This window comes from Staurois parvus, unplaced genomic scaffold (genome assembly GCF_062004578.1).
Source record: "Staurois parvus isolate SC_StPar_1 unplaced genomic scaffold, SC_StPar_1.0 ptg000011l, whole genome shotgun sequence".
Classification (NCBI taxonomy): Eukaryota; Metazoa; Chordata; class Amphibia; order Anura; family Ranidae; genus Staurois; species Staurois parvus.
The window spans coordinates 29,483,378-29,510,830 of NW_028317807.1; the positions used below are offsets into that span (position 1 = coordinate 29,483,378).

General features: G+C 39.9%; 1 protein-coding gene across 1 annotated transcript in view; it reads left to right on the plus strand.

Moving 5' to 3' along the window:
* CPS1 (carbamoyl-phosphate synthase 1) overlaps nt 1-27,453 on the plus strand; it is a 141,590-nt gene that overhangs the window by 30,533 nt on the left and 83,604 nt on the right. The window contains exons 7-21 of the mRNA XM_089672227.1: nt 4,394-4,483; nt 10,327-10,455; nt 10,553-10,659; nt 11,785-11,926; nt 12,002-12,079; nt 12,235-12,333; nt 14,420-14,515; nt 15,370-15,559; nt 16,669-16,826; nt 20,581-20,709; nt 22,368-22,512; nt 24,358-24,568; nt 24,987-25,185; nt 25,277-25,453; nt 25,845-25,963. Coding sequence (XP_089528353.1) covers nt 4,394-4,483; nt 10,327-10,455; nt 10,553-10,659; nt 11,785-11,926; nt 12,002-12,079; nt 12,235-12,333; nt 14,420-14,515; nt 15,370-15,559; nt 16,669-16,826; nt 20,581-20,709; nt 22,368-22,512; nt 24,358-24,568; nt 24,987-25,185; nt 25,277-25,453; nt 25,845-25,963 — 2,069 coding nt within the window. The remainder of the gene's footprint in view (nt 1-4,393; nt 4,484-10,326; nt 10,456-10,552; nt 10,660-11,784; nt 11,927-12,001; nt 12,080-12,234; nt 12,334-14,419; nt 14,516-15,369; nt 15,560-16,668; nt 16,827-20,580; nt 20,710-22,367; nt 22,513-24,357; nt 24,569-24,986; nt 25,186-25,276; nt 25,454-25,844; nt 25,964-27,453) is intronic.

Consider the following 27,453-nt stretch of genomic DNA (forward strand, 5'->3'; position numbering starts at 1 on the left):
ACACAAACAGACTGCTATTCAATAGGCAAAATAGTAATGTTCAATGCTGTAATAATGGATAAAATTGATATCAATGTAGCTTGAACATTAACTAAATTATGACTTCTCCAGAAGCAAACTGCAATGGACTATGAATTAAGACAGATAAAGATTGCACAGCCAGCTGACATCAAAGAGGGATAGATGAGTGCATAAAATCATTAGTACATCGAATAGCAGGACCCCCAAGGTGTTTCCTGCCCAAACCTGGCCAAAATGACAGCATGCCTACTGGAAGGTGAGGGATTGTGTGGACATCTTCTAAAGAACTCAACTCTGAGCCTGGGAGATCAATTAACTTTTATGTCCTTTGGTTCAAGACGTTTTCAATGACTGTGATTACCAACACCCACATGAGGCATGTCCTAAGTCTGGACAAAGGGGGCCCTGGCATGAGAGATTCATCTCCCCACTACCCTATTCCTTTTCCTTATCACTCCATTTGTAAATAAATTCAACCCTTGTTTCAAGATTTAGTGGTTCTTCTTTGGAACTAATGCCCCCTCCCCCCCAAAAAAAAATAAAGTATGGTTTATAAATGTGTAACCATAAACCATGACAATTGTTTGGATTTGTTATTTCAATGATCTAACCAAAGTGAAATAATATTTTTTACCAATGATTGATGCCTTTGCACGCCATCATTGCACTTTCAACCTATTTATTGAATATGTGGGACTTAGGAAGATCAGGCAGTGGTCACCATGATAAGCTACCTGTAGATTACCCACATAACACTTCCTGTATCCATCATCACTGAAAATGACATCAAGAAAATCAGCCTTGGAGGGGGAAAGCCTTTGCCAGCCCCTTTTTCTGCAACACTGCTGGCTTCTGATATGCAGGTGCTGGTTATTTTACATCCCGTCTGTGCCATCTTAATAAATGTTCTGCCTCACTTTCATTAATTTTTTAAGTCTCGTATTGAACTACATGGGGTTATCATTTTTCTGTAGTATGATGACAACTAATAGTGGTTTATGGGTACTGCTACTTGTTTTCTAATATAATTTTGGTTTCTCTCTATGTCCACCTCTCCTGTTTAGTGCTAGTTAGTTCAGTCCTAGCTCAGGGGTGGGCAAACTTTTTGACTTGAGGGCCGCAATGGGTTCATATATTGGACCCGGGGGCCGGACCAAGAGTAGATGAATGTTGTGCATGTGTGAATTAAAATAAATTAAATTAAAATTTGTAACATTAAATGTTTAGATTAATTTAAACACTACCATGCCATCCATAGTAAGTATAGTAATATTCCCCCATAGTAAGCATAGTAATTAATCCCCCATATAGTAATTCATCCCCCATAGTAATTCATCCCCCATAGTAATTCATCCCCCATATAGTAATTCATCCCCCCTATAGTAATTCATCCCCCCCTATAGTAATTCATTCCCCATATTAATTCATCCCCCATATTAATTCATTCCTCATATAGTATTTCATCCCCCATAGTACTATTCCCCCCCCAAGTAGTAAGCCAAGTCCCCTCTGTGTCAATTTGCTTACCTTTGCTCCGCGTGTCCCTCTCGCCGAGTTCCCGCGCCGTTCCGGTCTTCAGGGCGGACTGTGAGAGGAGCCTAGCTCCCCTCACGTTCGTCACGCTGCCCCGCCTACACACATCCTGACAGCCAATGTTTGCCTGCCCTGGCTGTTTTTTTTTGTTTATCATGCTCCGCGGGCCGGATTAAAAGGTCCGCCGGGCCGTATACGGCCCGCGGGCCGTAGTTTGCCCATTGCTGGTCCTAGCTAGACCGCCCCTGTTTCTTCCATGTTCCTTCAGTCAGTATTAGTTATTCACAGAGACAGGGTTCAAGGAAGTTATTGCTGTCTTATACTTCAAATGACTGAAAAAACATTCCCTGTACTGCAATCGACTGAAGAAAAATTGTGTTGGATTCAACTTCTCTGTCTTATTAATGAAACATTTTTTTCCTTTTACATGAACTGATGGTAAGAGTGAACACAGCTTCACCTTTCCTAAACTCAGTAAACATTCACTTTGCAGAGTTAACAATGGCTGCTCCCCAATGACTAAAATCCCGTTAAGCGTTACACTAGTGGGTTCCTGTATGACCTATGTTTGCTGGTGCTGTAAATCCAAAAATGTGTATCTGTTTATGTAAGTACCATGGATATCTCAAAGGTAACCTATAAAGCCCATTTTGTCTATTTTCTAATCTTTGGGATTAAGACATGAATGGGGAGTCAAGAACTATATTTAGAATGTAATGATGTAGACCGTGGGTGATCAACCTGTGGCCCTCCAGGTGTTGCAGAACCACAAGTCCCTGTCATGTCCTTGCCTTTTGAAGTCATGCTCATAACTGTCAGCCTTGCAATGCCTCATGGGACTGCAACAGCTGGAGGGCCACAAGTTGAGCACCCATGATGTAGACAGAACTCATACGTAGCGAACCACCCTCACATGACAGTTTCTTTTCTAATATAAAAAGTGACAGTCCTTCATAACAAAGGTATTTCTATCAAAAATCCAAACAAGGGAGAAGAGGAAGATATTTGGATGGATACTCTCCCATACAAGAGTGCTACTGATGACAGATGGTGTGCAAATGGACCCAGTGGCTCTAAAATGGGAAGAACATAAACACAGCACAACCACAATGGTGCATTATCAACAGGCAACACTTTATTAAAATAATACACTTACAGTTACAAAAAGGAAGGTGGTGTTTGGCTATCCATTGCAGACAGATGTCATACGAGTCCCCTGCTGCCCTCTGTGGCCTGAAAGTCCAAAAGAACTGTAGCTAATGATGAAGGTGCCTGCTTGTAGCTGGAACTGTCAGCTTCCCTGAGGCAGGATAGCAAGATATCCATTTCCAGAAAGTATTTTCGATAAAAAGAGCTTTGTTATGAAGGACCGTCACCATTTATATACGAATAGGGACTTGAGGTTACTGAGCTGCTTGTGTGGGTGCTCTCTTTTTTAGCTTTGTGGTGTTCTTCACTTACACTATTTCAGTAGCAGCAAGATCTTAGTCCTTTAATTCCATTTTTTAATTTGCAATATTTTTGTACTTTTATAGTGTGTATATATATATATATATATTTATTTATTTCAGGTACTTATATAGCGCCGTCAATTTGCGCAGCACTTTACATATATATTGTACATTCACATCAGTCCCTAACCCTCAAGGGGTGTACAATCTAAGGTCCCTAACTCACATTCATACATACACATATTAGGGCCAATTTAGACAGGATCCAATTCACCTACCAGCATGTCTTTGGAGTGTGGGAGGAAACCGGAGTACCTGGAGGAAACCCACGCAAGCACAGGGAGAACATGCAAACTCCAGGCAGGTGGTGCCGTGACTGGGATTCAAACCAACAACCCTAGTACTGCCAGGCAGAAGTGCTAGCCATTTAGCCACTGTGCTGCCCATGAGGTATAATTTTTGAAGCAAAGCAATCGCAACGTGTAAACAAAACTGCTCAGTAGTACCCCCAGCTCTGCTGATGCCCCACCCAGTAGTACCGTCAGCTTTACTGATTCTCTGTTGCTCAGTCCTCTCTCTTCAGTCCCCATTCACCTTCCGTTATAGTGTTCCCATGTTGCACACCACATTTGCGGTCTGATAGTTGCTCTGCTCCAGTCTGGACCCCACTCACCTTCCTGCTGCTGCACGCTGCACAACAGATGTGATGTCTACAGACACTTCCATATTTTATACACATGCAGCAGAAGTGACTGCTGATGACATCTTGCTGGTTTGCGTGCTGGTTCCCAGTGCATCCTGGGATATCTCATACCTGGCAAAACCCCGAAAGCAAAGCAAAGCTAAAGTCGAATAAAAGCCTCTCAAAAGCTGCAGGGGCTGTAAGGAAGCTTTGTCATAGACTCTATGGAGGCTTTGGAGACACTTTGCAGCACCAAGAAAGTGACATTTATTTATTTCAGGTACTTATATAGCGCTGTCCATTTATGCAGCACTTTACACATATATATATTGTACATTCACATCAGTCCTTAACCCTCAAGGGGTGTACAATCTAAGCTCCTTAACTCACATTCATACATACACACACACACTAGGGCCAATATAGACAGGAGCCAATTAACCCACCAGCATGTCTTTGGAGTGTTGGAGGAAACTGGAGTACCTGGAGGAAACCCACGCAGGCACAGGGAGAACATGCAAACTCCAGGCAGGTGGTGCTGTGGCAGGGATTCGAACCAACAACCCTAATACTGCCAGGCAGAAGTGCTAACCATTTAGCCACTGTGCTGCCTCACATATATATATATTTTTGGCTTCACCCAAGAACAAGAGCATTGAAGGGGAATAGAGATTTTTCAGACTGTCACTTTTTCATGTTATTGCAGGAAGCCAAAGTGTTTGGCAAAGGGAATCCTGTCAGAATCGTGGCAGTGGACTGTGGAGTTAAGCACAACATCATCCGTCAGTTGGTAAAGGTGAGTGTACTTATGTTGAGGTAAATGTTCCCTTGACTTAAAGCAGAACTCCGGGCAAAAACTTCTTTACATGTCCTTGTTGCTGATTTCCTACCTTCACTGAATATGTCATCCCTCTTCTGCTTCACTCAGTAGTTGCTCCTAAATAGCCTATTCATTTTCAAATCAAATTCTCTTTGGTTTTCAGTTGTTAAGACCTGTGGCTGGTATGCCTCCTATTCCCCCAGCCACTGGTCTTTGCACAGCCCTTCTGGGGTTCTTTCTTCAGGAAGCAGTGATGTAACAGCCAGCCATACTTGCTGTAATGGGAGGACTGAGACTGCCAGGCACAGTCAACATGTACAGGCCTAGAATACCCATACACATTCACTACAATTCCCTGTGGTTGATGGGAACTGTAGTTTCCTTTTACTGCAGAGAGAGAGAGGAGAGGATATGATGTAATCCCTGCTGTTACACCTCCTCTTTGGAAGAGCAGATTCCCCTAAACGGTAAGGATTTTCACAGTTTTATTAACTGTTTATTGTTTTGTGTAGGGGGTTTAACTTGTTTAACTTTCCATTTTCCCCATTGTGAGTGGATTTTATTGTCAATGTTTATAAATATACATATTCGACAACAATACATTAGTAATCCAATTCTATGGAGAGCTCTGGAGTATGAGTTTATATTCCAGACTAAGTCTCCATAGGAATGAATGAAAGTGTAGAGCACATGTGCGAACTGAGCTGGGAGGATTTTGACCATAAATTGGGCTATCTAGGCTGTGATATCTTGCTGGATTATGAACTAGTGAGGGGGGGGAGGGGGTAACTGTGTTACTTTTTTGCATCACTATTGATTATATAGTTTTAAAATGCATAAACAACATGTCTGGTATGATAACAATGTATATAATGCCAGTATTCCGGAATTGTCAAGGTTATTACCCTTCAAAGCAAGTTTTATGGACAATCTGATCAAAGTGAAGGGTTAGAATTTTTTGAATGACACATTTTAAACTGTAACAAAGTTTGAAGAAATGTACTACCTACTTTATGCAGCAGGCTGCAGGGAATGCTAATAATGGGTTTGTAACACTACAGAAGCTCAGAATCGCTAGTCTGACACTTGTGTATGTGATTACAGTCTGAAGTAGTGTGATTTCCACTAATACCTATTCTTTTACTACCATCTGTTGACAAGTAAACCTAGTTATCGTTTAGAAAAAAGTTTATAACAGGGTAGAGGTTACAGGGTTTGTGGATTGCTAGTCAAAGGCCTATTTTCTTGAGCAAAGAAAATGGACTTGTAAACAGAATCTTGTCACATACTATGTAACATTGTTTTATTGCAGATTAGAAAATAAAAGCCAACTTTTAAGTGAAAATTTTGAGCAACATTTCTATTTTTGACACACTTTTTATAAATCACTGCCTGTGAATACCTCTAGCAATGAGATTGTCTTTTATTTTTTACATATACAGTGCATGTAAGAGTGAATAGCTTGAAAAAAACAGTTGTATCAATTAGTGGTAATGTTTTTAAAAACGTTTATTATATATAGTTTGCAATTACATCTGTACATGGGAGCAGCCATCTGCTCATTGTATAGTATGTGTCACGAACACTGATGGTGACCTCTAGTGGCCCACTGGCCGGAGTTCCCCGGGGTCGGAGTCTAAGCCCAGATCTGCTGGTTCACCAGAGCCCCTGATGGTGGGGATGGACTTGAAGCAGACCAGGACCGGGTCGCGACCCCTGAGTGATACGAACCGTGGTAAAGGCAACCGCCAATGGCGTGTAGCGGGTAGGAGCCAGATGTGAAGAGGTGTGACGTGGTTAGGCAAGCCGGGTAGGTAACAGCGAGGCAGACATTACAGATCGGTAGACAAAGAGTAATCGGGTCACAAGCCGAGTTCGGTAACAGCAGGTCAGAAAAAAGGAGCAGGCAGAGGATGGTCAGGACGAGCCAAAGTTCAGGGCAGGAGAAGACAGCAGTATCAGGTCCAGGCAGGGTCAGCAATAAAGCAATCAGCATACAGGAAGAGCAGGAACACAGGAACAGGGAGAAGACCATCAGGCAACTTGTGTCTGTGCAGGGTTGGTTTGAGTAGCCCACCCGGCGTTGACAGGCGCGCCTGGGTCCTAGTGCCTGCCCAGCGCCGTCATAGGTGACAGGCACACCTGGGTCCTAGTGCCCGCCTGCCTGCATGTCTTGTCAGACACCTACGCATGTGCAGACTCATGCGTCGCGGTGGTCCCTGACAGTATGTCTGTGAGGTACTTATTCATCCATGTCACGGTATAGCTAGTACTATATATATAAAATATATTCAACAGGATTTGTTCAGTGATGTTGAATATGTTTTGTAGCTTACCCAAGCCATTTCTAGTGAGTATCAGGAACTTACTGTACCCCAGCATTGATATCCATGCAGGTAGCACTTACACTTTGATCGAATCACCATGAGATGTGTTAAGACTTGATTGTCTAAGAATAGGAGGGAAAGTGTGAAAGTTGTGATACCACCCTAGTTACATATTCCCATCTTTGGTATTAAGTCTACATATGGTATGGAAGTCTACATAGGCATTAATTATTCAAGTCATATGGCTGAATATGTGAATTGTAAAAAATGACATTATACTGTATGTAGTAGACAAATGGTGTAGAAGGCTCCCACCACTCTTCTAGTTGTTTTAGGTTGACGTAGATGGCCTATTCTATGTGTCTTGTGAACCAGTTGTCCTGTTGGGCCAAAATATGTGCCCCAGAGTCCTTAAAAGAATGCCTCCTTTTCCTAAGGTGTAGAAAGCTGCTAACCCTTAAACTGTATAATTTACTCTCCAATGCTGGGTCATTGATTTGTTGACTGAAGGACTGAAGGATGCTGTGCAACCAGGTCCACTGTTAGAAATTATGGGGGCCCCATACAGCCTACCGGATGAGGCCCCAAACCCTGCCACTGACCCCATCCCCTGCCCGTTCGCCTACCTCCAATCTGATCCGCTAAAAAAAAAAATGTAAGGGGATCCGTCGTCCTCTGTCTAGGCAGATTGGAGGGTAGTTGGGAGTAAACAGACAGCAGAGTTCATTTACACACGATTTCCCATAGAACAGAGGGGGCTTGGTACACATCCGCTCTGCATAAACTGAATGGGCACGGACCTGTCATCCACCCACTCTGTCCAATCAGTGGGGGATCAGCAGACAGATCCCACACTGAGCAAAGTGGAGTCTGCCCCATGTGTGATAGGGGCCTAAGGATGCATTTCACTGTCCTTCCATCATCATCATCATCATCATGATAATCACTGTGTACTGTCTGACATTATGATGATAATGATGATGATCACATTTGGCTGCTGTATAATTCAACATAGGTAACAGTCAGTGCATAGGGAAAGGTGTGTGTGTGCATGTACTCAAGGTCTTCCGGCACTCGGGGCTCAGATGACAATTTGCACCCCCCCCTTCCTTCCCTAGGTGAAGGAGTAGATGGGCTAATAATGGTGTAATGTTTGTGATATTTTGTGACATGCTGAAATAGTAAATAGTTGTTGTACACTGCAATGAACTGGGGTGTTTAAAATTGGTGCATAAATGTGGGGTTAACAGTGGCAAAGGAAATGTCTAGTGGTGTCACTGGATGGTAAAAAAAATGCCCCACATTAGTGCTGTCATGTGAAGGAAAAAATGCTACTGCGTTGCTGATGTCAGTCTGAGGAGGAATGATTGGAACTACTGTATGTCAGTGGGATGAAGGAGGAGAATTTGATTCTGTTGGGGTGCATGGAACTAAAGGGCTCTAGGGGAACTTGAATGGAGAAATGGGGACTAAAAGGACTTTAAGGGCTGATTTGGATGGGTGACTATCATTGTTGTCATTTGACAAGCAGTGAGGAGGCAATATGACACTTCCTCATGGCCTGTTTTAACCTGACCTACAATGCCTCAACCATGTTCATTGCATGCACTTGCAAGGTAGTTGTGGTGCACCCCATTCATGGTGACATGCGATTTAATTTTTGCCATTTAAAAGCACTGCGTGACTGCATCTCCTTGTTCAGGTGGGTGGTCAGAGGGAGTAAAATTTCAGCTTAACTGCCTGTTTATACTGCCCTACCCACTTGTATGAATGAGTCCCTTAGGTCTTGTTTACAAGTGTGGTCTGAGATCTGGGAATTGCTCTCTAGGAGTCACACACTGACTGTCTGCCTGGTACCCTTTCCATCCCCACTTACTTTTTCTCTCTTCCAACTGTCCAGCAGCTCAGTACATTCTCTGCTGTCCTTTAACATGGCCATAGTAGGAATGAAAAAGAGTGATCATCTGTTGCCAAGTTAAAGGACAGCAGAGAATGTACTGAGCTGCTGGACAGTTGGAAGAGATAAAAAGTAAGCTGAGATGGAAAAGGTGCCAGGCAGACAGTCAGTGTGTGACTCCTAGAGAGGAATACCCAGATCTGAGAGCAGAGGTTGCAGGATGAAAGCAGTGCAGGTCAGGGGCGGACTGACCATTTGGAAATTCGGGCACTGCCCGAGGGCCCGGAGTCAGTAGGGGGCCCCATGAAATGCCCCTGGTACCTTTTTCATAGGCTTTTTTAAGTTTGGGCAAGGACACAGGGGCTCCATGATCCCTATTGCCCGGGGGCCCCCTGAGTTGTCATTCCACCCCTGGTGCAGGTAGATATGAGGGGGAGGGAGGGAGGGGCAGAAAGTAACAGGAGCAAGTGAAGGGGGGTGAGGATGAGTATGATTGTCTGATCTTAACGTGATGGAATAGAGACTTGCAGGACACGGAGGGAGGGGAAGTGAAGCTGGAGGTGAAAGGTGCCAGAGTGAAAGAAATTTATCAGGAACAAGTTGATGGGAGCGGAGAGTGCTCTATGAAGGAAGAAGCTGCAGAAACTCCCAGACTGTGGCCCGCCTATCCAAATAGCATAGCAGGTGCCCCCTCTGCCATCCCCCTCCCCCCAGTCCTGGCTCTGCTTGAACTGTACCTTGACTTTTCTGTAAGTGATCCCTCTGTGTGCATTGCTGGCTGCTGAGTCTGTGTCAGAGAGAGATGGATGGACACGGACTGCTGCCTTTGCCTCTACCTGCTACACAGACCGATCGCTTCCAACCTGCCCTGAGGATGCCAGTCTGCCACCCTTCTTCTTTGGCCACTGATCCCCTCAGCACTTACTTGCAGAAGAAGGCAGGCAGTGTGCAAGAGGAATCGCCTCTCCAGCAGCACAGGGACTGAGGGAGCCAAGACTTTAATCTCACTATCGGCAAATGTGGCACAGGTTGTTGTGTACATCTGCATATACACCAAAAAAAGTCCCTCTATCTACAGTCTTCAGGGCTCTCTGGGTGAAGTGATGGCCCCCCTCCCCCAGCCCAGGGAATATAATTTACCACCTGGGAGCCACAGGGAACAAAATTATGCACTACATGATGCTTGAAACTGCCAGCTAGCCAGGCCCTCCCGTTAAATAATGGGGCCCAGGCCCACTACAGGAGGCCCGGTGGTACCCCCATATCAGCGTGGCAACATTAACAAATTAAATTCCCATTGACCATGTAACTCCTAAAATACATTGTGATAGCAAAAAATGTTCAGTAACATTTCACAAAGGAAAGGAAAAATTATACATTTTACATTGATCTTTTTCAAAATACTTGAAAGAGAAAAACATCTACTTCAGCTTCCTATTAATATGTTTCCTTTTTTTTTCCTGCTGCAAGTGGCAGAGGTAAACCCAGTCCCTTGAAATTATGACAATCATTTGAACTTGAATGGTTCAAAGTACTTGATAAAGAAAAACATCTACTTCAGCTCCCTATTAATATGTTTCATTTTCTTCCTGTAGAGAGGGGCAGAGGTACACCTTGTCCCTTGGAATCATGACTTCTCTCAGATGGAGTATGATGGTCTCCTAATTACAAGTGGCCCTGGAAACCCAGAGTTAGCAAAGCCTTTAATACAAAACCTCAAGAAGGTAAATGAGCCCTGCACACAATTTCAATTATATATCTCAACCAATTTATCATATTCTGTATATGTGGAAAGCTGACTTATTTCTAATTAATCTTTAGGTCTTTAAGAGTGACCGTCCTGAGCCTGTGTTTGGAATCTGCAAAGGGAATGAAATTGCAGCTTTGGCAGCTGGCGGCAAGACATACAAGCTGCCCATGGCCAACAGGTAGGAAGTTTCCAGAGGTGATTTCAGCTAATTACCAACTGTCACTTCCATATTATGAGTACATCTATATTGTGTCTTTGTATACTTTTTATGAAAAATTATAAATATAGTTACAGTAACTATTAGTATTACCACATTGCTAAATGATTTGTTCAGTCGGGGACAAGTAGTAATGTTGCAGCACCTGTCCAGGGGAGTTTCCCTGGTTATATATTGGCTAGAAATTGTGTTTCAGTTCTTTGTCTGCCACCTGCCCTGATCTTCCTACTCAATTGTCCACCTATGACTGTCTGTGGCCTTCACCTCTAGTCTGAACTTGATTAGTACACTGTGTAAACATATAATATTTAACTTGGTCCTGTCTGATTGTTGGTGGTCTTCAGCAGGACAATTTAAAGGACCTGAAATTTGTGATTTAGCCACCAGATCCTTTCAGAACTTCAGTGCTACCCTGCTGGTCATAGAGAAGATCCATCTAAGTCTATGGCAATAATAGTTTGCAACCTCCACCTCCATGCAAATTGTTTTCAGAATTGATTTACCTTTTAATTTCTGTTCAAGTACTCATGTACTAGAGGTTCTGATTGCAAAAAAATCGATCTTTCTTCAGGTTTGCATAAGAATCAGGTGTACAATTACTTTTAAACACTTTGACTAAAAACTTTAGATGCAAAAACAATTCTTGGCAGCCCAGTTTCAAAAAGTGTGTTCTCTGGTTCCTGGCCGGGCTGTCAGAGACTACTTTTTGCTTTCTAAGGTCACTTTTGCCTGCTTGCAAAGACTGATATTGAATCCGATCCCATGAAGGAGGTGCATTGGGTCCTCTATACATTAGCAGAGGCCATCCCTGAAGTACTTTGACTAAGTGATTTATTATTTAAAACATTTTAAACAAATTAGAGATTGCCAAAAATTTGCTTTTATACTTGCTATGAGAAGCAGTGGGAATAAACTGCATACCTGTACAGATGTCGAAGGTGGCACCATAATAAAAACTTAGCTTTGTACATCATGAAGGTTTAAATTAGTAACATGAAAAGCATGAAGTATATTTACTCCATATATAGTCTTCCACATACCTGCATGACTAGTCCCTGTAACATTATACCATTTTTTTCTTTATAGAGGGCAGAACCAACCTGTTATGAACACCATGAATGGACAAGCTTTCATTACTGCTCAGAACCATGCCTATGCAGTGGATAGCAATTCCCTACCTGCAGGCTGGAAACCACTTTTTGTAAACATCAATGACCAGAGCAATGAGGTGACTTCAGTTCCTGAGGATATACTGTTTCAATAAGAACAACATATATTCCTTCATCTATCTTTCTTTCCACAGGGGATTATGCATGAGACCAAACCAATCTTCACTTCGCAATTCCACCCTGAGGCCAACCCTGGGCCTGTTGACACAGAGGTACAGTACATCAATGTACACGGAAGCATTAGATATGGCCATAATAAGATTACTCTTGCTTGGAATAGCCACCAGGATTACTGTTTTCTCTGCAAACCTAATACATCAGTGCTATTGTTAGATCATACATTGAACTACTTTCTACTTCATTTTAGTTCCTATTTGATGTCTACATGTCACTAATAAACAAGGGTAAAGGCACCACCCTTGCATCTGTAATGCCCAAACCAGGTCTGCAGTCTAAACGGATTGATGTAAGTAAACTTGTTGAATGGGGGTACATATGCTGGATTAGTAATATATCAGAGTAGACAAATATTAGTTAATTAATGCCTGGTTGGAAAATATACTTACAGTAACAACCAGCAACAGTCAGTAATTAAATCTGTCCCATGATAAGGAGTGATGATGTGCTATCTTGAAGGCACTGTGGCTTTATAAAACAAGTGCTGAGATTCTCTTAATTCTACTTCGACTGGCAAAATAGTAACAGAGGCTACAATATTTGCACAAGATGCAGAAATTCAATGCTGCACCAATGTTAGTGTCCTTGTCTAATAAATGTGTTGTATTCACAAACATGTATGGATTAAATAACATATCTTTGTTAATACAAATTATGAATGATCTTCACACTGTCATTTAAAGGGAAGCTATATTTTTTTTGGTCACTGTTATTTTACAAAGTTTTGAAGTTTATATGAATTTAATCTGTTTTATATCTTTTTTTTCCCTCTACATATTTACAATCTTTGTTATATAAATATACCTTTAATAAAAAGGACACTCAAGACACCTAGCAGTATAGCTTTTCTAAAGAGAGCACACAAAAGCTGTTTTCTTTAAGACACTATCTATGGAATTCAGTTAAGCATGAACAACACTTTTCTGGTGGTAAGGCCCTTTAAAGTGGCCTGCACCAGATTTAAAAAAATTTCTGTCACCAGTTTTGGTAGCTTTACCAATCTGTACTGCAGATTCAAGTCGTTCATAATAGTGTCACTTTGACAGATAGCACTATTCCTGCACCAAATAAAAAAAAAATTATCTCCAGTTCATAGACAATGAAACTGGAGATAATGAAGACCAGCTTAGCATGTTTGCCACTGCTAAGCCCTCCCCACCTGTCACCAGTTGTTAAGGACACTGTTGGCTTTACAGACAAAAGCCTCCTAGCAAGCAGTGAAGCTGACAATGGATGGAGCCTGCTGTGGAAACTGAGACACTAGTTTCCCATTAGGTTCACTCTCTCCTTGTGATTGTCAGAAGGGACTCGATGCATTTTATAGCCAATAGCAGCCTGTCTATTGGCTATGGATCTGCTCACTGCCTGCTGTCAATCACAAGGGGAGCAAACCTAATGGGGAACTAGTGCCTCTGAATACCTGTTGGGCTCGGCTCACTCAGCTCTGCGACATCTGCAGTGGTGGGAGGTAGCTCAGTTCACTGAGATAGTCCATATTAGCCTCTCTATGCCTCCTCAAATGGTGCTTGCCACAAATTTATGTCCCTGTTTCCAACAGATACATGAATCTGTCCCCCACACTGACATTTGATGCGTGGAGACACAACAGAATTCTAAAGAGTGTCATAGATACTATTTATGAATTCCCCTGTCTGTCTCTGGTTAAAACTTCCGTATAGAGCATGGAAGGAAGCAAGTTATTGTTTTATTGTTAGATATTTCAACATGAGCTATTCAATCAAAAACTCAAAACTTTTTTTTTTTTTTTAACAAAGTATATAAGGAAAGGTGATAGCTCCATATGCTGCATACATATGGAAATATAAAGAGGTATATGAAAACACGTTTATTTATGGTAGGATAACAAATGTCTGTGCTTTTTACTATTGTCTATAACCTGTGCTGATTGGTGAGTATATTGTTCCAACAAATTTTGAAGTCTCCTGCTATTAACGATGTCATTGTTTTACTTGAGGTATTGGTCAAAAACAGAAAAAATAGGATGCCTGCAAAGCTAAAAGTTTGGACAGCCAATGTGATACTCATTAAAATAAACAAAAATGTTTTTTTTTTTAAATTAGTATTTGAAGTATTGATATGAGCTACTTATTTATAGTAGCTGAAATAATATACTTAGCCTTGTTAAGCCTTGTGTCTGCTTCAACAGAAAGACAGCAGGGTACACCAGGGAGGTGCAGGGGAGGAAATATAGAGGCATGGTCATCACAATGTAAGATCTTCGTTGGTAGGAAATGTGTTTCTTGTTATGCTAGCCTAAATTATTTTAAGTATTTCCAATGTCCTTCTGTCTATTTTTCTATTTTAAACTATTATATCTTAATACCATGTTGTTCATCAAATCGTTTACTATCTAGGTATCAAAAGTCCTCATCCTGGGCTCTGGAGGTCTCTCTATTGGACAGGCAGGGGAGTTTGATTATTCAGGATCACAGGCAGTTAAAGCTATGAAAGTAAGTGTGTTTTTATTGTATATAATTATATACAGTGATTATAGGAAATTCAGACTTTGGATATGAATAGAAAAATAGAAATATATTGTTCTAAAGCATCATCGGTGTTAATAAATCTGTACAAGTCATATCTTCTGGAGAAAAAAGTAGGGCAGATGGTTGCTTACTTCCACACCTTCAATAATGCTTGTTAGGGTATAGAGTTACCTGAAGGTAGTCTAAGCAGAGGAAATCTAAGATTGCTGTCTAATATAATGCGGTAAAACCAACAATGTAGTATACTCCTAAGCAGTGTCATAATGTAATAATGGTAGAACTTGCAGCTGCCCAGGTCTTCAGACTGCAGGGGAACCCATGGAATTCAAAAATGTTTGGCACATCAGTTCCCTTCATGCTAAGTCAATTTCAGCTTTGCAAGTCTTTAGCCTTTTTTTGAAAAGCAATGGCAGCCTTTGTATTTCTCCCAATAAAGGTTTTAGGATTATAAAATATATGTCGTTATATTAGAAGCCAAATACAATGAGCAAACTGGGCAGCCATAGGAGGGCAAAGTGGGGATGTCCATCGAAAAGAGAAATAGTAAAATAAAAATGTCAACAATCTTACTGAAAGATTAACAGCACATTTAAGTAAACTGAAACTACTACTACTTAAACTATTAAACTTCTTATAGATACAGCTCTTACACTGTATTATATGATATGGATCTGGTCTGATAGAATCTTTTTGGTTGCCAGAGAATAAAAATGATAAATAACACACATTATTCTACACATGGATATATTCTTAAAGACGAGTCAATTTGAATTTAATTGTTTTATTGTTGCATGTCTTATGAAAATTTTTCCCCGTAGGAAGAAAATGTGAAAACGGTTCTTATGAACCCCAACATTGCCTCTGTCCAGACTAATGAGGTGGGCATCAAGCAAGCTGACACAGTCTACTTCCTACCTATCACACCACAGTTTGTCACTGAAGTCATTAAGACAGAAAGACCTGACGGAATTATCCTGGGAATGGGTGGACAGACAGCTCTGAATTGCGGTGAGTACAGCCTAAAACTTGTCATACACGGTTAGAATTGAAGTAGAAAATGTTCATTTTCAAAGCCTTTTATTTTCTAATGGTTGAGATAAACTGACAATTGTTTTCAATCATAGCGACAATAAAAATCTAAGGCAATGATGGAAAAATGTACTTGTGTCTTATCTGAACAAACAATTATCTAACTGTCAAAACACAGATGCTAGTAAAAGTTTAACCCAGAGTTTGAACTTTGGCGGTCACAAATATTCATTCTTTTAAATGATTATGTAAGGTATAGTAGTGTATGTATGTAAACTGTGAATATACTGTATATAACATAGCCACCAATTTCATAAGCAATAAAAGAAACCTGTTGAATACATCTGGAAGTCCATTCAAATTGCAGTTCTGGATGAAATTTTAAGGGCTTTCAAACAAAATTAGTTGACTCGATGATGGCATTATTGAATGCCCTGTTTAATGTCTTACAGAATTTTGAGCAAAAGTCTAACAAAGTATGACTAGTTTAAGATCCACTCACGGTATATTTTTATCAACAATTTCTTATGCATTTTGTAAAAGCCTAAGTGCAACTTTGTGGCAAAAATAAGTATGTGCTAGGCTATACTGCTTCACATTTTATGGTATCGTGTATATCTTTAGTGCCAGGGGCCATAAAGGGTTGACATCTAAAGAGCCTTGGTCTCAATGCAGTCTGAGAAAGCATAGATAAACAGAGAACAAAACCAGTTCCAGGAAGGTTACACAAGAAAGGCATCCCCCTGTCTGAGTTAAACTATGCCCAGCATATTCCTTGAACACATGTGATCCCACTTTACCAACTAGTACTGCATAGTTACAGGGATCAAAAGATGCCCTCATTGATATAACTACCCTCTCCATCCTAAGTGCGGAAGAGAGGAGGTAGAAGTATGTCAAAAAATATTAAAGGATTACTTAATCTTTAAATTTGGTTAATCTCTGCTAGGTATGATGTTTTAGGACCTGTTACCAAACCCCCCCCCCAAAAAACACAAAATAAAAAAATGTTATTCTACAGAAAATATCTGTGGATTTGCAATAGACAAACTCTTCTTTGTATTTAATTTTCCTTTTATCTGTGGCAGGTGTGGAACTTTTCAAACGAGGTGTACTCAAGGAATATGGAGTACGGGTTTTGGGCACCTCAGTGGAGTCCATCATGTTTACAGAAGACAGACAGCTCTTCTCTGACAAACTAAATGAAATCAAGGAACCTATTGCCCCCAGTTTTGCCGTGGAATCGGTAAGGCTGAATTTTGTGGAATGGAAAAAAATGATGTGAATAACTGTACATAATATCTCACCAAGAAGAATGCTGCTTTATTTATTATACCAACCAATGAAAATGAGTTGGTTTTAAAGCTAAACTCCAGCCTTACCTTCAGTCTTGCACAGTTGTACAAGCTCCTTTCTTGTACTGAAAATGCTTACACTGATTTCATTTGACCAAGTGAGCTTCTCACAATGTGCATGAGAAACTGCAGCAAGATAGATACAGCCTGCCTCATTTCATGGCAGTAGGACTTTCAGTGTCATGCAGCTCTTTTCTCCCCATATTGCATGCCCCTTTTCTGCCCTTCATGGAGGTTCATCATCACATGATGGGTGTTCCCTACGGTGCTATGCCTGCCAATACAGTCTTCCAAGGAACAGCCACTCCTCTGGACTAATATCGATCAAGGCATTTTAATATTTGCATAACTCCTCCCAACAGCCAGCCCACTGCTTGCATCAGGGCCGATGTTTTCAGGCAGTCATGTCATGCCAGCGCCTCTAATTAGCCATAATAATCTGTTTGCATTGCACAAAGAAGCTTTAAATCTGTGGGTTTGATTCTGCTTTTATATTTAACAGTAATTTTCTAATTTCATGAAACTAGAGTTGAAAATAACTGTCATTTTACCCACATTGCTCTTTATCCTGGTGTGCTAGCTTTGTAAATTGAGCCTTAAACTGGTACTAAAGTCAAAAATACTTACCTCTTTTCCAACGGTCTGACGTCAGCAAGGTCCCTTGCTGGCATCTTCTTCCTAGCCTCTTCTGGGTACTGGTCTTCAGCTGTTTTTATTGACTGGTGCATGCACAGGAGTGCAGTCATGCTAGAACACGGGCACTGTGCCAGAATGTAAAGTGATCTGCACATGCCCAGTGCAGAGTGCATTCTACAGGGGATTGCGGACAGGCAGGTAAGTGTATTTTATTGCAGAAGAGATATTGCACATGTCTTCTGCAATAAAGAGCCTGCTTGCTTGCAATTATATTTCAACTTTAGTTCTGTTTTAAGCTTTTAAAGACTAATGTACAGAGTGATAGGAGCAGTGAGAGCATTAAAGTAAAATCAGATGTTTACTTACCTTTGCAGCACTAGTGTTAACATTCTATCATATTGAGAAACTGCTCCAGCATTCTGATTACTTCATAATAAACATTGTAAGATGTATAGTTAACTTACTCTCTAGTTTCCTGGTCTCCTCCTCCCATGCCCATCTCCAGGACTTATCCAGGGCTTCCCCCATCCTCTGGAACTCCCTACCCCATTCCATCAGACTATCACCTATCCTCCTCTCCTTTAGGCGCACCCTGAAAACCCATCTCTTCAGGGAAGCCTACCCCACCCTCAGCTAATTGCTGATCTCCTCCACTCTTCCTACCATTCCATCCCCCACAGCTATTTCCTCCTATACCACTATTCCCTCCCTCCTAGATTGTAAGCTCTAAAGAGCAAGGCCCTCGAACCCCTCGTGTATCGAATTGTATTGTTACTGTACTGTCTTGTGTACTGTCTCCCATTGTAATGTACAGCGCTGAGCAAACTGTTGGCGCTATATAAATACTGTATAATAATAATAATACATGGATGGTTCAAACTCTGTGGCTGCAAAGTTTACAATCATTTTATGCAAAGCTTGCCCTATCTCCCTTTAACCTCCCTGGCGGTATTCCCGAGTGTAGCTCGGGGTAACATTTCAGTACCAAGAGCGGTAACCCCGAGCTACAGTCGGGAATACCATGCGGCGCTGCTCCGGCATGTGTTCTTCACTTACCTTACCCTGCGCTCCCACGATGTGTCCCCTGCAGCGTCCCCGGCCATCTCCTCTGGCCGATGCCGGCATCCGGCTTCTGTGTCCTGTCCCTGTGACGTCGGGACGTACGGGCGCCGCCGCCGGCGGCGGGAAATGTAAAAATTTTAAAAAATGTCATTTTTTTTTTTTACATTTTACATAGTAAAACATTGCTGTCTCAACCAATTTCACATACATTTTGTCCCTAGTGCTGTGTTCTGTGCCCTGCCTGCATTTTGTCTGTTCTTTCTGCCTGGAAACTGAGAAACATCCATGGCGTCCAAAAAGTGTCCCTTTAGGTCAAAAGCGGTTTAGATCAGCTAGAGAACAGCGATAGTAAATCAGAACCACTTGCAGAATTGAGTGATAATGATTTGTGGGGAAATTCGTCATCAGACACTGAAAACGATTTTGCGACTTTGCTCAGCAATGTGTGAACTTATTGTGGGGCTATATTTCAAATTTCAGTGTTTTTGGTTTGATTATATTATTGAATTAAATGTATTATTATTATATTATTATTTTTTGTGATTATTTATTAAATTATAATTTATGATTTCGTGTTTCAAATTTTATCCTACCCGGGATGTTTACTAGACTTTTGTTCGGACAGATTTCAGTGAGTTATTCCTAAAAATTACAGGCCTACAATAAAAAAACTACATATTTCCATGCAAAAAAATGGTACCGCTTTCAGCACCAAAAATCGGAAAGAATCATACCGCCAGGGAGGTTAAGCATCATAAAATAACAGATGAGAGTGAAGGTATTGATCGAACTGGAGTGAAAGAAAATATTACAAATATTAAATACTTAGGCAGGCCATACATAATTAATTTTCTTTTGTTTACCCAGTGGGTTGAACAAAATAAAATTCATTGATTCCCCCATCCACTGTGCTATTGTATTCTGACTTCAGTGAAGCTTCCCTGCCATCAGAATATAATCATGAGCACTGATCGAGCGAACATTTTCCAACAGGCTGATGGTAGAGAAGTTGATCAAGAGATCGACTTCTGTACCACAAGCCTGCCCACAGATGAATTGAAATTCAGCTGAATTGTGATCCATTTATGGGTAGGTTTAGCTTAATTTTTAAAACCTAATGTTAAAAATGTGCATTTTTCATTGTTTCCTGTTTTCCTGTTGCAGATTTTCCCTTACTCCCTGTCTGGTAAAAGTTGTCCCCAGTACAGGAAGTCAGGAAAAATCTTTATCCAAAGCTAAAAAAAACTTTTCAAGATAGATGCACTTTAAAGTGATTTTTTTCTTAAAATAATAGACATGTCATGATTACCAGCTCTGTGCCATGGTTTTGCACAGAGCAACTCTAAACCTTCTCTTCTGGGGTACCACACTAGAGCTCTTCAGCAAGTACCCCCATAGGAAACTGCTTCCAATGGGGGTAATCATGCAGGCTTGATCCTGAGACAGGCTGTGGGCATCCATAGACGCAGACAGCACAGCTTGGCCCCGCCCCTGTTCCCTTATCATGGGGTTGGATTGACAGCAGTAGGAGCCAATGGCTCCCGCTTCTGTCTCTCTGTCCTGTTACGAGCAGAGAGAGTAGCTGCTCAAAGGCACAGCGCTGGATTGAGATTGGGCTCAAGTAAGTATATAGGGGGCTGGGGTTACAGACGTTTTTTTTTTATCTTAATGCAGATAATGCATTAATGTAAAAAACCTTAAGCCTTTAGAACCACTTTAACTATTTAAATGGTAGCAAAATAATACATTTTACAATGAAGATGTAATTGGTCATTAATAAAAAAAAATCAGAAAGTGACATTTATTCTGCTCTTTGCTACAAGGTAAAACAAATGTATTATGAGTATATGGCTGTTAGGTAACAGTTATTTAAACATTTTCCTCATTATTTTAACTGCCCTATCTGTCTGACCTTACATATATTGTAATAAAGCTCTTTTTTCGTAGGTGAAAGATGCTTTGGAAGCAGCTGATAAAATTGGCTATCCTGTCATGATTCGATCTGCCTATGCCTTAGGTGGTCTAGGGTCAGGTCTTTGTCCTGATAAGGAAACACTCACGGATCTGGCAACAAAGGTAAAAATGACTAAGCTTTTCAGAGCATGGGAAATTAACTGGCAAGTTCTCCATTCATGTCTCCTAAGCTACAATACATCTGAAGCACTTGTACTTAATGGACAAATGTACTGATGCTGAATACTGACGCTCAAACTTAAAAAAACCAAACAAAAATGCAATAGGAAAAAGTATTTTCCATGGCTAGTAAATACTAAAATCTTCAACTGAAGTTAAATGTATGTATAGCCAATACTTTTATTTTTTTAAGTTGTGATTAAAATTGTGAAAGATTAAAACCCATATTGGTTTATTTTTATCCCCATCTGTATCCTACTGAGGAGATTTCCCTTCACTTTTGTCCCTGAAAACACAAGAGGACATGAAAACACAAGAGGACAGGGATAAAGACAAACAAAAAAAGTTTTCCCTTTACTTCACTTCAAACAAGGAAATGTTTGGGACAGAAATATTGATTGAAAGCTTATTAATGCTTTTTAATTGCTCTCTTTAGACCAGTGTTTCTCAACTTTTTTTCAGTCAAGGTACCCTTTACAATTATGGACAGTCTTGAGGCCCCCTTTAAAATTATGGACAGTCTCGAGGCACCCCATTCTAAAATGTAAAAAAAAATTCTAATAATTTTATATAATGCAGCAACATCCACACACGTAGGACACCCAACATTAGAGGTGATTTATGCTTCCAAAGCAAATACAGTTTTGCACACTGGTACTGACTAGTATTCCAGTGTTTCTCTTATCCCTCAGTTTTTCTCCATCACTCAGCTAATGTAACCTCAGCATTGACAGCGAGGAGCAGGGAAAAAATAAGGATGCTGTGCAGGCAACCAACATCCTCCTTATCAACTGATGATGTCATTGGTTGTTAGGATGCCAGTGGCTAGTAGGTTGTAATGGTGCACAATGAAAACTTCTGGCTTTGTATATCTAAAAGGCAGGCTGGTTCCATTTGCTGGCTTGTATACAAATTTTGCGCAATTTTTAGACATTTTGCCAAAGCACCCCTGAAGAAACCTCAAGGCATCCCAGGTTGCCCGGGCACCCTGGTTGAAAAAGGCTGCTTTAGAATATGGACAACTTAAACTACGGCTTGCATTCAGTTGGGGTCAATTGCAATACATATATATAATATTTCTTCAATGTCTGGGTGACATATCCTATAATCTCAGCATTATTTTAATAAAAGTGGAAACAATCTTTTTTGGACACAGAGCCCTTAGAAGGAGGTAAAATAAGGCATAAACATATAAACCAAAAACCAAGTCAAACTTGCAAATCAAATTTAATTTCCCATAAAAAAAGATGTCTACCTAATTAATATCTAACTTCAATAACAAGAGATTGTATGTATTTATTGTGTTGGTGTGAGAATGAGTATAAAGTCTGCAGATCATCAAATATATTAGTCTAGGTATCAAAAAATGTAATATACCTCACATCCGGTAACATACACTATCCTTGAAGAAGACAGACTGTTGTTTCATTATTTTCTATCCAACATTTATTTTAGGATTATAATAAAGTATGTAGAGCCAATCAAATGTTACACTCTATTTTCATCTTCTTCCTGCAATTCAATTTATGTAATAATTTTAGAGTTTACAAAATTTACACGTGATAGCTTTCAACTCTAACTATTTCATTTTTATTTTAAAGGCTCTGGCAATGACTAACCAGATCTTGGTGGAACGTTCAGTAGTGGGCTGGAAAGAGATTGAGTATGAGGTAGTCAGAGATGCAGCAGATAACTGTGTTACCGTCTGCAACATGGAAAATGTTGATGCTATGGGGGTCCATACAGGTAAACATTTGAGTTTCCCTATGTGAAGTTTTACATATATGTATGGTACTGAGAATAGAATGTATTTTATTTGAAACACAGTCCATAAGATTTACTGAAAGATGAAGATGAGAATCTCATAAACTATGCAAAAACTCTAAAATTGCTATAAAAGGAACCTGTCAGGGGAGGAATTTGGAACCTGCGACTGCTGAGAGTCGGAGGTCACATGATATCTGACAGTGACTGGCTAATCAAGTGTCTGACTTCTTGCACATTGCTTGATTCACTGAGGGAGTAAAACATTTCTATTTTGCAAAGTGAACACATCTTCACTTTATTTGCTAAGTTAAGTGAATGTTTATTTTGCAAAGTGAACACGTTCTACTTGTTTAGTTAAACATCCTCCATGTTGCCCTTCCATTAAGTGTTCATTGTGTGAGGTCAGGCATTTGATATGCAGAAACTTTCCCGGACACCTCAGCTTAAGGGCATCATATACTAATGGAGCAAAGGATTTTTCTCTTTGCAAAGTAAATGCTCCCTTAGCTTAATGAATAAGATGCAACACTGTTCACTCCAATTATCCCATCAAGTTCAAGCAAAAATCCTGTTTTCTTTGTAATACCCCTTGCATATAAATAGTGATATAAGGAACCCTCCAATTTTTCACATTGGTAGCACAGTGGTTATAATATTTAAAATATCCCTTGCATATATTTGAGCATTAAAACTGAACACAGCTTCACCTTATTTACTCAGGTAGTAAACATTTGAAAAATGAACATTCACAGCTTATTTAATAAATCACTCAAAAGTGTCAGATGTTGGCAAAGTAATTAAAGCTAAAAAAAGGTGAAATCTGTCATATATAAACCTGCAGTCATATTATCCAACCTGAAAATGCATTGTAACTAACTGTTTTAAATTTCGTTTGTAACCCTAAACTTAAAATAATCTTGTACATTTCAAACTTTCACTTTGCCTATCCAATTTGCTATTAAACCAACCCACACAGGAAGGTGTACTCACTAATCCATGTTCCTTCACTGATCTTGTTCCATTCCTACTCTTTTGGAACCCCCCCATCTTGTGCCTTGATGGAGCAGGGTTTCTGGACTTCACACATACAGCAGTGGCTGTGTTAGGGAATTAGCATCCAATCTTCAGACCTGAGCACTGTCAAATGAGGAGAGGCAGTGACGTCATCCACCTAGGTAGGCTCCAACAAACTCTGACATTGAATCTTACTCAAGGTTGACTTCTGCAGCAGGGAGGCACAAAGTAAAGGGAGATGAATGAGGATACCTATCAATTGCTCTAAAAGTGTCTCACACTAACCTCTCAACCAATCTTGTAATCTGACTCATTCTTTAAACCTAAATCCTACATATAATGCATACAGTAGCCTTTCATCTCACAATTCTGAAAAATATTATCCTGATTGTAAGACAAACTAAAATAGCAATGATTATTTATATTGAAATGAACTTTCTTTTTTAAATCTATGTTTACGTAAGGGAGGAAGCTACTAACTAACATACTTGTACAAAATGTGCAATCCCTAAATAAAAATATGCCTGTATTGTAGGTTCTTCTTTTGGCCTGGTGTACAATCTAGTAATCAATCAAGTTTATAAATGATATGGCTCATTTTCTAAGTATCTGAAATTGGAACTGTCTTTGTTACTCCACAACAACAAATTTCCCTTTCTCTTTCCAACTAATATTTTGGTTTCACAGTCAATTATTGTACAGACTTAATGAGGTATTCAATGTCTCACCTGGTGTTTTTACAGGACACACATAAGCTTGTCCATTTATAAAATGATATTTAACTGATGTCATTCTTTCTTTGATGAACAGGGGACTCCATAGTTGTTGCTCCTTGCCAGACTTTGTCCAATGAGGAGTGCCAGATGCTGAGAGCAGTCTCCATTAAAGTTGTACGACACTTGGGTATTGTTGGTGAATGCAATATACAGTTTGCTCTTCATCCAACCTCACTGGAATATGTCATCATTGAAGTCAATGCTCGACTTTCTCGTAGTTCAGCTTTGGCATCCAAAGCCACTGGGTAAGTTAACACTTGGGATTAAGATATAGATCAGCCTTTTTCAACCAGGGTGCCAAGGCACCCTGGGGTGTTTCTTCAGGGGTGCTTTGGCAAAATGCATAAAAATTGCTCAATAACTGTATAAAAGCCAGCAGGTGGATCATGCCTGCCCTTTAATTACACAAAGCCACAGGTTTTCATTGTGCACCATTACAACTTTCTAGCTGCCGGCAACATTGGGTGTCCTACATGTACAGATGTTGCTGCATTCTGTAAAACTTTTCATTTAGTTTTCACATTTTGTTATGGGTGCCTCAAGATTGTGCAGAATTTTAAATTTTAATGGTGCCTTTACTGAAAATAGATTTGGAAATACTGATATTGATGATTTGAAGGCCTGAACTGCAGCACATATATTTTAATATATGCATTTTTGCAGCTACCCTCTGGCTTTCATCGCTGCCAAAATTGCCTTGGGAATTCCTCTACCAGAAATTAAGAATGTTGTGTCAGGAAAGACCACTGCCTGCTTTGAGCCAAGTCTAGATTACATGGTTACCAAGATACCTCGTTGGGATTTGGACCGTTTCCATGGTGCTTCAGGATTAATTGGCAGCTCAATGAAAAGTGTAGGAGAGGTAAGCAGTGAAAACTGTGAACTCTAACCCTTACAGGGTTACCCTTTTCTGTGCAGTTTTATTACTACCTTTTAATTACTACCTTTTGTAGGTCATGGCTATTGGTCGAACCTTTGAGGAAAGCTTTCAGAAAGCTTTGAGGATGTGCCACCCATCAGTAGATGGCTTCACATCAAACCTTCCAATGAACAAATCATGGCCAGCAGATGCCAACCTAAGGAAAGAGATGGCCGAACCCACCAGTACCCGTATGTACAGCATGGCCAAGGTAAAGATGAAAGTTTAATAGAGGGAAGTGAAAATGAGAGAAAACTTAAAAAAACAAACAAAAAAAGATACAAAAATAATATAAAAATACATGGAAGTGAAACAGACACATACTATACATTAATATCAAGGTAAATTGCATATTTGTAAGCTCGAAAGAGCAGGGCCCTCGATCCCCTCATGTTTTGCATTGTATTGTTATTGTTCTGTCACATGTTCTGTCCCCCTTTGTAATGTACAGCGCTGAGCGAACTATTGGCGCTTTATAAATACTGTATAATAATAATATTTCATATGTTGCCAAAACTAGTAGCAAGTATTATTATTTATAATAGGACATATATGAAAATATTGCATTTTACCTAAAAGTAATATTTTCTGTTTTATATCAGGCTATAGAAAGTGGAATTTCCTTAGATGAAATCAACAAACTGACAGCTATTGATAAGTGGTTCCTGTACAAGATGCAAGGAATCCTCAACATGGAGAAGACCCTGAAAGGAAGCAGAAGGTAAAGTACATAATACTGTAAAAGAATGTACTACCTGGGCATTGTAGCTTTTATATTTTCATTCTGATGTTTATTATTACTCTTTTTGGATCACAATTTATGAGAATCATACAATGCTTCTATACAGTCAGTATTAGTGATAAAATGACTGCAGACACACAATGGTGTCATCATACAACTTTGGCAGTGCATTGCTGCGTGTTCCAGGACGTGTGGAAGCTTCTAGGAGTCAAATCGTAGCAGACTTATCAAAGACCCTATGCAAGGATAGAAAAAATTTCAAGGTCATAGTGGGAGTAATAACTTAGGCCACTAAATAGGGACCCATTAATCACATAACCACATCTTTACCAAATTATCATTCATCTATAATGCATGAAAAAGATAAAATTATTAATAATATTAGTAATCTTGTATACCTCATTCTAAAGAGGCAACACAAAAAAATGGAAGATCATAAGGCACTATTTAGCTTAAAACAGAAATAGCAGAAAGGAATCAAAGACACCTAAAATTGTACAGTTTATTTGAAAACCATTATTTCCTGGGACAGATCTGCTTTTAATATAATCAGCGGCTTCTATTTTGAAGGTACTGATTAAGAGTCATTAATGGTAATGGTAATACTTTAGATGATTTAAAGAGAAATTTAGATCTATTTGAAAAGCAGGGATTTGTCTTTAAATAAATGTTGTTGAAGTTGTTAACAATATCCAATGAGCACTCTTACCTAGTTTCTTTGGAATAAGATAGCAACTAATGTGCAAGTCCAGTGCTAACACTCTCCTGAACAGTGTATCTGACTGTGTATACATGCATAAAGCCTGGTACACACAGACATTTTTTTTCGTTCAACCCAGCTGGCTGAATTAGAAAAAAAAACCTGAGGAGCTCCCTGTATTGAAACAATGAAAAAAGCTAACAGTCAACATGTTTTCTGGGTTCAGATACCCGTTCATCAAGGTTTACATTTTACGTGACCTAAAAATTACTGGACTTGACTCACAAGACATCTTATCAGTCGGGCTATACAGTATGTGTTGCCTGTCAGCATATCTGCTACTAAGAAACACTTTAACCAGACTGATAAGTCCAGTCATTGTGAGGTCACATAATACATCCTGTTTTAGGGGGAGAGTCTGAACCCTCAAAACGCACTGGATTTTTTTTTCAGTCTTCAATTCGGTTATTTAATTCAAAACCATTATGGACTCTAAAACCACCAGTGTGGTGCTTTTGCTGCGTCTGACATATTTTAACATTGGAATCTTATCAGATAAGAAAAGGTTGATTAACCAAAGGAGTAGAAGATATTCACGTCAATCAATAAAATCAATATTCATTTTGAAAAGTAACAATAGTTAAAAAGATGAACCTGTCATGTGTGAAGGAAAAAAATGGATGTTTTCTGGACTATGATTGGTTTATTGAAGTGAACACACCTGTCATTTTATTTACGAAGCTCAGTTAACATTCGCTTTGGTAGGTGA